The sequence below is a fragment of the Oncorhynchus tshawytscha genome, linkage group LG01 (genome assembly GCF_018296145.1).
Source record: "Oncorhynchus tshawytscha isolate Ot180627B linkage group LG01, Otsh_v2.0, whole genome shotgun sequence".
NCBI classification, from domain to species: Eukaryota; Metazoa; Chordata; class Actinopteri; order Salmoniformes; family Salmonidae; genus Oncorhynchus; species Oncorhynchus tshawytscha.
Genome location: NC_056429.1, coordinates 26,695,249 through 26,705,534, shown reverse-complemented (window position 1 = coordinate 26,705,534; position 10,286 = coordinate 26,695,249). Strand labels below are relative to the sequence as shown.

The 10,286-nt window shown below is 41.1% G+C and overlaps 1 protein-coding gene across 1 annotated transcript; it reads right to left on the bottom strand.

Moving 5' to 3' along the window:
• Positions 1–1,747: 1,747 nt before the first annotated feature.
• Positions 1,748–7,983, bottom strand: LOC112248487 (histamine H3 receptor-like). Its single transcript, XM_024417558.2, has 3 exons — positions 7,425–7,983; positions 6,834–7,000; positions 1,748–5,027 (listed from the first exon to the last, which is right to left on the bottom strand). The coding sequence occupies exons 1-3, from the start codon at positions 7,675–7,677 to the stop codon at positions 4,176–4,178; spliced, it is 1,272 nt and encodes a 423-aa protein (XP_024273326.1). The 5' UTR covers positions 7,678–7,983; the 3' UTR covers positions 1,748–4,175.
• Between the last annotated feature and the right edge of the window lie 2,303 nt (positions 7,984–10,286).

Below are 10,286 nucleotides of genomic sequence, written 5' to 3'. Positions count from 1 at the left end.
GGAACAAAATTGGAACATGCCAAGGGGGGGGGGGGTGAATATTTTGCAAGGTACTGTACATGTTCCAATTTTGTTCCATTACAACCTGTACTTTAAATTGATTCCATATTTGCTATTGGTTCTCTAATTCTCTCCTTCTCTTTCATAGTTTTGATGTCTTCATGTTCTCACTCCGGGGGTGACCTCGGATGGGGCCACAGTGTCTCCTGACCCCTCCTGTCTCAGCCTCCAGTATTTATTATTCTGAAAAAATAAAGAAAAACCTGGAATGTCCCCAGTGGCCAGGTTCCAGTGTCCAAATGTTTGACTGTCCCCAGTATGTAAATAATCACAGTTTCATGTTTTATAGGTTGAACAAACAAATTGCTGAAGATGCCTTTCTAGGGAGAAATGCATTGCTTGCTGTTTGGGGTTTTAGGCTGGGTTTCTGTACAGCACTTTGAGATATCAGCTGATGTACGAAGGGCTATATAAATAAATTTGATTTGATTTGATTACACTATCTACTATTCTTTCACATTTCACTGAAAATAACAGTGAACATCTTTTCCTACATAGAACATTTACAAGTACACCAGAACCATTCAGATCTATAATTGTCAGACATAAAGCACTAGTAAGAGTTGAGATTTCCTGCCAGCCCTAGGAACATCTGCACCTCTGCTATTCATACCAAAATCCTTATGAGTAGCAACAAAACTCAAACTCAAACTAAAAAAATATATCTACAACAAGTAGACGTAGACTACATTAATTCACTTTGATATATAAATACAAGCATTTGGTTCTTACCCTACAAAAAGTCAAAGTTTCAGACATGGCACATAGATAGCAGTGCTTTCCATGGAGTTGCCAGACAAGTAGAAGAGGCCAGTCAAACAGGGAAAGAAAATAGCAGAATTAGCTCTATTTTGGTGGCCTCTGGTACATTCTAATGCCTTGATTCCATCTGAAATACACAGCTAAATCATTGAATACTTTAACAACTTTACTTCCCAGATTGGTCAAATTAGTTATTGTATTGAGTAGATTAGAAAGACCTTAATGTATGTATGAATTCAGTGTGTTATTAGTTGTTTTTGATATTGTTTAGGCCTAGGCTTATATGATCAGGACTATTTTCTAAGTACAATTATATTTTTTAACATTAAACCTGTCTTCTCTTGAGATGAAATTCATATTTACAGTTTTACTGCAAGATATGAATTTCCACAATTATGTTTGTTCTTCAAATTATGTATTTTATTGACTCTGTGGCTGTGGACGCAAAGGTTAAGGAAATCAATGTTTCATTTTGTGATTTGGGTGAACTATCCCTTTAACAGTTTGGCCTGTCAATCAATAACTGTGGGTGGGACTGTCAGGAGAGTTAGGCAGGATGTTTGTGAGTCACAGAGTTGGTTGGGTTTCATACCTGACTTTAAAGGAAAGGCTTTAGATTAGTGATCTAGTCAGAAAAATACAAATCTAGTCTACTCTTTCTTTAGTTTATTGTGGCAAAAATCGAAGAAAATGTTTGTGTTCTATCAAGAAAACATTGATTCCCTGTTGAGAAACAATATAGAATTGGAGGGAAATGGTTTTAAAACTGCAAAACATTTTCAGGGGGAGGACCCTCAGACCCCCCCATCAGATTGTGCAGCCCCAATTTTATACAAAGACAGGCGACAATGAGTACAGGTATGCTTGAAGAATGAAGCAGGTGTTAAACATGGGCTTTGCTACACAGAAAACAGCAGTTTACTACTCCATTTTCGGCACTTTAATTAATCAAATCAGTCGGCCTATATCAACATCTTTAATAATAGGTTACACTGACAAGTCACTTCACCAGTCACTGGCAAGTCTTGGACATGGGCTTCGAATCCTACACATTTATTTATTTATTTTATATTTAACCTTTATCAGGGAGTCATACTGAGACCATGGTCTCTTTTACAGACTAGCCTGAATTACAGAAATGACAGAAAACACACACATCAATATAAATACAAAATGTAAGCAGAAAGAAAAACACGGTCATAAAAAAATAACACATTCATCAATAATAAGGTCCTCAATCAGCTTTCTGAATTGCCTTAGAGGCACCAAAAACATCAAATTTAAGAACATTTTGAAGATTGTTCCACAAATAAGGTGCAAGAAAACTAAAAGCTGATTTATCTAACTCAGTAGAGACCTAAGGAATTTCCAGAGTTAACCATCCCTGAGACCAGGTGTGGTAACTTGCATGTCTAAAGTTTAGTAAAGATGTTAGGTACAGTGGGACTTTTTGTAAAAGTACTTTAGAAATGAAAAGATAGCAATGTATCAACCTACGTGACATCAAAGACGGCCAACCAGCTTTCTGGTAGCGAATACAGTGATGAGTACTAAAATTGTCACCGGTAATAAAGCGAAGTGCACGATAAACTGCCTCTAACGGCTTTAAGGAAGTGGCAGATGTGTTCATATAGATGATGTCGCCATAGTCTACAGTAGGACCGATAGGAACGTCGACTGCATAATCTGCTCTCTACTATTGAGTGAGAGGCAGGATCTATTTCTATAGAAGAAGCCAATTTTTATTCTCAGTTTCTTAACTAACTCATCAATATGCTTTTTAAAAGACAGCTTTTCATCTATCCAAATGCCCAGATATTTGTAAGAAGGGACACAACCAATATGGACACTATCCAAAGTACATATACTTAAATCATCAGAGTTATTTTTATGCTCTCTAGAGAACAACACATACTTAGTTTTACCTGCATTCAATACTCATTTTAGGTCAATAAAGTTTTTCTGTAATACAATGAATGCAGACTGTAGTTCAGATAGAGCCTGCTCAAACGTGGTGGCAATAGCATACCCAACAGTATCATCTGCATTTTTTACAGACAAGTAGATATTGTTAATGTAAACAGTAAAATGTACAGGACCCAGAATCGACCCCTGCGGGACACCTTTCGTAATTTCCAGGAAACCTGATTTAACACCATCAGTAAATACACATTGAGTTCTATCTGTCAAGTAATTTTTTAGCCAGTTACATGCAGCCCGGTCTTGGCCAATTGAGGAAAGCCCCGAATTAGCAGTGAGTGATCAACAGTATGAAAAGCCTTTGGCAGGTCAATGAAGAGGGCAGCACAATGTTGCCTTTTATCCATGCAGTTAACCACATCATTTATAACTAGAACTAGGTATGCAGTAGAGATTGTGCTATGACCTGGTCTAAAACCCAACTGATTTAGAATACATTTCAAAGATAAGAAAGATCTTAGTTGAGAATTCATCAAGGATTCTAATATTTTAGCTAGGCAAGAAAGTTTATAAATAGGACAATAATTATTTAGGTCACAAGGGTCACCACCTGTGTGAAGGGGGAATACATGGGCCACCTTCCAAAAACACAAACAAGATCTTTGTTTTATTTGTCATGGTGCGATACAATGGACTTATAACTATGTTGTATGATTTATGAATAGCAAAGGGATATTGGAGATTGACTTTATTCAGTCAGTTCGACAGCTTTATAAACTAGTCAACACTTGTTGTTCGGTCGTCAATCAAAGCACAGTAAATAGCCTATGCGCCCTGACTCCATGTCTGGATATATGAAAGTTGAAACACGCAAAAGAAAATAAATACACACAAAACAATGATTAAGTGGATTTAAACTCATCATTACCACTTAAATTACATGGGACGTGTAAATTCGCTCACAGGAGATAAAGAAGCATCATGCTCTCCCTCCTCTGTGATAACCACAGCACACAAAATGAACACAGGTATTGAGAGGTGGGATAGACAGCAGACTGACAAACCAGCAGTTTCCCTGTCATCACTCACTTTGTGACTGACAGGTACTTGTCCTCTCAATAGATCACTAGAAGATGCATATCTTTCATTATAGCGGAAGAAGGCTTTTCTAACTAAGAACTTAGAAACTTTTCAATGAAAAGAAGCCTGAAGTGAAGTGGAAAAAGTAGGAAAGAAGGATTTTATGTATCTCAAACAAAACATAGGGTTATCAGTAATCACTTTTTTCATAATGTTTTATACCCTTTTATAGTGAGAACTAAAAAATGGTTTCTTAGTCCTATTCATGGCTGTACTTTTGTTTGACAATCCACATCCATTTGCAGTAGTCTTCTCACTCCAGTATGACTCTCATCCAGCCGTGCAATGTCTTACTAGCAAGACTGGGTCTCAATGTGAGGTTGGACAGACTGCCGGTTGGGGCACAATATCTTAGCAAAAGCCCTTCGGAAGCTGCTGTGGCAGAGAGGGTACAGGAAAGGGTTAATACCAGAGTTCAGCCACAAGAGCCAAAAAGTAATCTCGTACCAGTAGTGCTCCACACATCGCCCACTACAGGCTGCCCGGATTATCATCAATAGGGTGTATGGTGCCCAGCAGATCCCAAAAATGCACACTATAATGGCCAGCGACTTGGCAATCTTCTTGTCGCGGGAGAGGCGGGAGCCCTGTGAGCTCCTGCTGGGGGGCCCGGTGGGGGATTGGGATTGAAGGGGCCTGGAAGTGATCCTGCAAGTGAGGCCCTTCTTGCTCTGCATGAAGGTGTGTCCGCTACAAGGCTCCCCATTGGAGGACGGCGACAGCTCCTCGTCCTTCTCTATCACAGCTGAAACAGCAGCTGGCTTGCTCGATGATGCCTTGCAAGTCAAAAACACAGTCAAGGCAGCACCCCCGTCCCTGAGACTGCCCCTGTCGCTGCGTGCCTTGGTGACCTCCTTACGGATAGCCCTGCTCTTGTTCCTCCGCTGGATGTTCAGGTAGATGCTCAGGTTGAAGAAGGCCACAGAGATAAACGGGGTGAAGAACTCAATCGTAGACGCACTGAGTAGGAAGTACCAGGTGCAGTAGAACTCAGCGAAACACTCATCGGCAAGGACGATGCTTTTTCCCACGACCAGCTCCCAGAAGATGATAGCAGGGCCATAGAGAAGGAAGGCTAACACCCACACAGTCACTATCTTTACCACAGCATGGTGGGTCATGCTCCGCTGGGCTCTGTATTTCACCTGTGAGTAGAGTGGTGAAGTGAAATAAAGACCATACAATACTTCACAATAAAATCATATATCACAATCATTAAATAATTATAATACATAAGTAATAATCTGCATAATCCATACATATCTCTCAATTTGTAGGTGTTTATTGGATCCACACATTAAGCACCTGAGGCATTATTTGGACATATGGGAAAGGTATGATTTCCTTCGGTAATAGGGTTCAAGGGCCCTTTTCTCCATGGTGTGTCAGTGAAGCCAGAAGAGAATGAGAGTCAGGCTGTGTCATCAAACTGAACAACTTGACTTTGGACTCTATTGGGCTCTATTGAATCTGTAACGCTGAAGTGTTACAGATTCCGTGATACAAATGTAAAGGTAATTTCCGATTGAGCCGACATATGCCGCGTTTACCGTGAATGCAATCTCCGCTAAAGATGGAACATTGCCTTTAAATTTCAATCATGCTGTAAAGCTGAACATTCACAATGCGGATTGAATAGAGCCCTTTGTTTTCTGTCATGGGTGTGTCTAGATACCAATAAGTGAGCATTTCTCCTTTGCCAAGATAATCCATCCATCTGACAGGTGTGGCATCTCAAGAAGCTGATTAAACAGCATGATCATTACACAGGTGCACCTTGTGCTGGGGACAATAAAAGGCCACTCTTAAATATGCAGTTTTGTCACACAACACAATGCCACAGATGTCTCAATTTTGAGGGAATGTGCAATTGCTCTCCCAGGCCCACCCATGGCTGCGCCCCTGCCCAGTCATGTGAAATCTATAGATTAGGGCCTAATGAATGTATTTTAAATGAACTGTAACTCAGTAAAATATTTGAAATTGTTCATATTTTTTGTTCAGTATGAATTCCAGAAGGAAATTAGCTATAGCAGTTACAAAGTGACAAAAGCCCCTCTTAGATCACACCATGGCACCATTTGTTGTTACGTAGTCTGTCCAAAATGTTTTGGTAAGAGTCTTGGTCCCATGTAAGAAACATCAATCTTTTTAGTTCATAACTCTGTCATGAACAATATTAATTTGCCAAAACTAGCATTTCAGATGAATGATTGTGAGAGACTGGGCTGTATTCATGATTAGATAGTGCCCCTTACAGGTCAACAAAACTATGGGCTCTATTCAATCTGTATCGCTGAAGTGTTACAGATAGCGCACTAGAAATGTAAAGGTAATTTCCTATTGAGCCGACATCTGCAGCATTTACCGTGAATGCAGACTCCGCTAACATGGGAACATTGCCTTTAAATTTCAATCACACTGCTGATTTTCCATGATACGTGTTGAATAGAGCCCTATATCTAGATAACGTTCAATGTTAGCTGCAAACTCACAGGCAAGAATGCAAGGTAGGTGAACCATTGTCCAGTTCAGTATTCAGACCAGAATATCCAGGGATACTTTATCTAGCATTCAAAAGCAGGCAAAAGGTCAGAGAGTAGCACGCTGGTCCACAAGGACCAACCCACTCAGTCTGGATTTCCAACAGAGCTCATTCAGAGTAACTGCCACCCCAACACTGTGGATCCCATCAAGACATTAACGTCCTACTGCCAGTGGTTGTCCACCCATTCTGCAGGATCTCTGTATTGGTAACAGGCCTAGTGAACCTCTTCAGTGAGGAAAGGATGGACACATGAACAGTAAAACATACAGTAGCTACATTTGAAAACGCATTTGTGTACACGTGCAAACGTGTCTACATGCTTGCATTCTTGGGTGTATATGGGTGCATGTGTGCATGTTGTCCATGCATGCCTTCGTGTGGCACAGTGGCTCTCTATACTCACTGCTCTGGTGACGGAGAGGAATCGGTCGTAGCTGATGAGGACGATGTTGAAGACAGAGGCAGTACACAGCAGGTAGTCCATGAGGAGCCACAGCTTACAGAGAGTTCTGCCCAGCACCCAGCGGCCTGTCAGGATGTAGGGGATGTATACAGGGATGCAGAAGGCACCTGCAAGGATGCACACTGTGTACAGACTGATCCCCAAACAATGATTGCATATCTCCATAATCAATGCCAGAATTAATTTTCACAGCTGAGTAACTTCCAACAAGCCTGCTGGCAAGTGGCAGAATTGTGTGTATAAATAATGACCAAAGATGTGTTTCAATTTGCATTCAGGAACCATCATGAATTATTTTAAGAGCTGTATAAATCAGTTAATAATTCTTTGCTATGATGAACTTTCAAACATAATTTCCAAAAAACATATATTTCCACAAGTATTATCCATTATAATGGCACTTCACAGTGTCTTATATACTGTAGCTACGCAAATGAACAAACCATTGGCATTATCCCACGACAGAGCCCTACTAGATATATATAAATAGATAGATAGATAGATAAACAGACAGGCAGACAGACTACTTACCAACAAGAAAATCTGAAAGAGCAAGGTTGAGGAAGAAGTAGTTGCTTTGATTTCTTAGGCTCTTGTCAACAATGAAAGCCAGGATAACAAGTGCGTTACCAGCCACAACCACGACTACCAGAGTTATCATAAGCACGGCCAGGATCACCTTCATATAGCCCGGGAGAGCCGCTCCAGCTTCGTGGACTGTGGCCGAGTCGCTGCCGGGAGTGAAGTTGGAGCTTGTATTAGATTCCGGGATATAAACTCCCATAGTTACTCCTACAATAAACCCATTACACTTGACTTAGTTTTGAAACTCTGAATCAATGTGATTTCCATAGATATCTTCCAACCTTGTTAGAAACACGAATGCGAAAGATGTCTTTGGAATAAAAGCTTCGTTCTGAATAACAATTTCCCCAGCTGTAAAACTACATTCGTCCGTGTCTGCTCTCGTGGAGAAGGATGCAGTGATTTCTCCGTTATCAAACAGGCAGGTTATTGGCGCATAGGTTCGGGTTCATGTGCTACGCTACTTTTTAGAGAAGTCGGATTGCAATGGGTGGTATGGGACAAAAATATCCACCACCAGCGCGCACCGGGATTTCTTTAACATTTGTTTGTAGCCCATTTAGTATTATAGTTGGAATAAAACCATTGAATATAAAACTGATCACTGCATATGATTTGGCATGATATTATCCAACAGACACATTGACACAATGTGTTGCCTGTTAACATAGGCTATAGCCTGACCACAATCATGACCTTTTCACCTTTCTGAGAGAGAGAGAGAGATGTACTGGATATTGCACAATGTGCACAGAGAAAGTAAGGCTGATGGCTTGATTGAATCAATTTTCTACAGAGGTAGCCTATGAGAAAGAAATCAGCCATGAAGGGAGAATGTAAAATAATGTGGCTTCATTTAGCTTTGTTTTTGTGTGTGTTTTTATCCTAAAATAAAACACACACATATATGGCCAATACACAAAGGCTAAGGGTTGTTCTTAGGATCGACGCATTGCAGAGTGCCATGGTATATTGGCCATATACCACAAACCCCACAAAGTTGCCTTATTGCTATAATGAACTGATTACCAACGTAATTAGAGCAGTAAAAATAAATGTTCTGTCATACCCATGGTATGATCTGATGGTCTGATATACCACGGCTGTCAGCCAATCAGCATTCAGGGCTCGAACCACCCAGTTTATAATCATTATTTTAACCCAGTTCCATCACATTCTCCCCCATACAGACCCTAATCATTTTGGGTTTATATACTTCTATGGTCTCTATGGTCTTCCCCAACACTTCCTTCCCAAAGCCCCTAAGTTTGATCCCAGAAATGAAAGGTCTGGACTCATTTGAGCCTCATCGGTCCACTTCACAGAGAAGAAAAATGACTTATGCATTAACATTCCTTTATTATTTTAATCCAGGTCAAACATCAAATCAGTAGGACATACACTCAAACCTTCTAGCTATATATCGTAAAACTGTCACATACACTATATATAGAAAAGTATGTGGACACTCCTTCAAATGATTGGATTCGGCAATTTCAGCCACACACGTTTCTGCCAGGTGTTTAAAAGACAAACATTTGCAGTAGAATGGCCTTATTGAAGAGCACAGTGACTTTCAACATGACACTGTCATAGGATGCCATCTTTCCAACAAGTCAGTTTGTCAAGTTTCTGCCCTGCTAAAGCTGCCCCGGTCAACTGTAAGTGCTGTTATTGGGAAGTGGATATGTCTAGGAGCAACAACGGCTCAGTCGTGAAGTGGTTGGCCACACAAGCTCACAGAATGGGACCGCCAACTGCTGAAGCACGTAGCATGTAAAAATCATCTGTCCTCAGTTGCAACACTCACCACTGAGTTCCATACTTCATCTGGAAGCAATGTCAGCAATATAACTGTTCGTTGGGAGCTTAATGAAATGGGTTTCCATGGCCGAGCAGCCGCAGACAAGGCTAAGATCGACATGCACAATGCCAAGTGTTGGCTGGAGTGGTGTTGAGAATTTGGACTCTGGAGCAGTGGAAACGCATTCTCTGGAGTGATGAATTACACTTCACCATCTGGCAGTCCGACGGACAAATTTGGGTTTGGCAAATGCCAGGAGAACGCTACCTGCCCATAATGCCAACTGTAAGGTTTGGTGGAGGATGAATAATGGTCTGTGGCTGTTTTTATGGTTTGGGCTATGCTCCTTGGTTCCAGTGAAGAGAAATCATAACACTACGGAGTACAATGACATTCTAGATCATTCTGTGCTCCCAACTTTGTGACAACAGTTTGGGGAAGGCCCTTTCCTCTTTCAGCATGACAATGCTGCTGTGTGCAAAGCGAGATCCATACAGAAATGTTTTGTCGAGATCGGTGTGGAAGAACTTAACTTACCTGCACAGAACCCTAACCTCAACCCCATCGAACACCTTTGGGATGAATTGGAAAGCCGACTACGAGTCCACAAACTCTTGGTCGTGTATTGTACACAATGAACACAGTTGTGTGTGGATGGAATACTGTATTTGAAAATCGTTTGTGTATCACTGTATCACTGCAAAAAGCCCTTATGCTCTTTAGTGTGCATTGAAATGTCAGTGATACAGCCAAATGAGACTGAGTAAATTGCATAGTGATTCAATGTAATGACAGTTGTTAAGCAATAACTATCAAGTATGAAGGTAAGACCCAGATGCAGACCACGTCGAATAAACAATAGTTTAATATTCCAACAGAGGCAGGCAATAGACAGGTCAAGGTAGGCAGGGGTCAGTAAACCAGAGGTGGGGCAACGGTACCGGGCGGCAGGCAGGCTCAGGGCCAGGGGCAGACAGAGTGGTCAGGCAGACGGGCTCGGAGTC

What these genes read in the sequence shown, in the direction of transcription:
- LOC112248487 (XM_024417558.2), bottom strand. Translation starts at nt 7,677, where the DNA reads ATGGGAGTTTATATCCCGGAATCTAATACAAGCTCCAACTTCACTCCC. An exon ending in TCTTTCAGATTTTCTTGTTG is followed by an intron (nt 7,001 to 7,424) that starts GTAAGTAGTCTG and finishes GCATCCTTGCAG; the next exon opens with GTGCCTTCTGCATCCCTGTA. An exon ending in TCCTCTCCGTCACCAGAGCA is followed by an intron (nt 5,028 to 6,833) that starts GTGAGTATAGAG and finishes CTCTACTCACAG; the next exon opens with GTGAAATACAGAGCCCAGCG.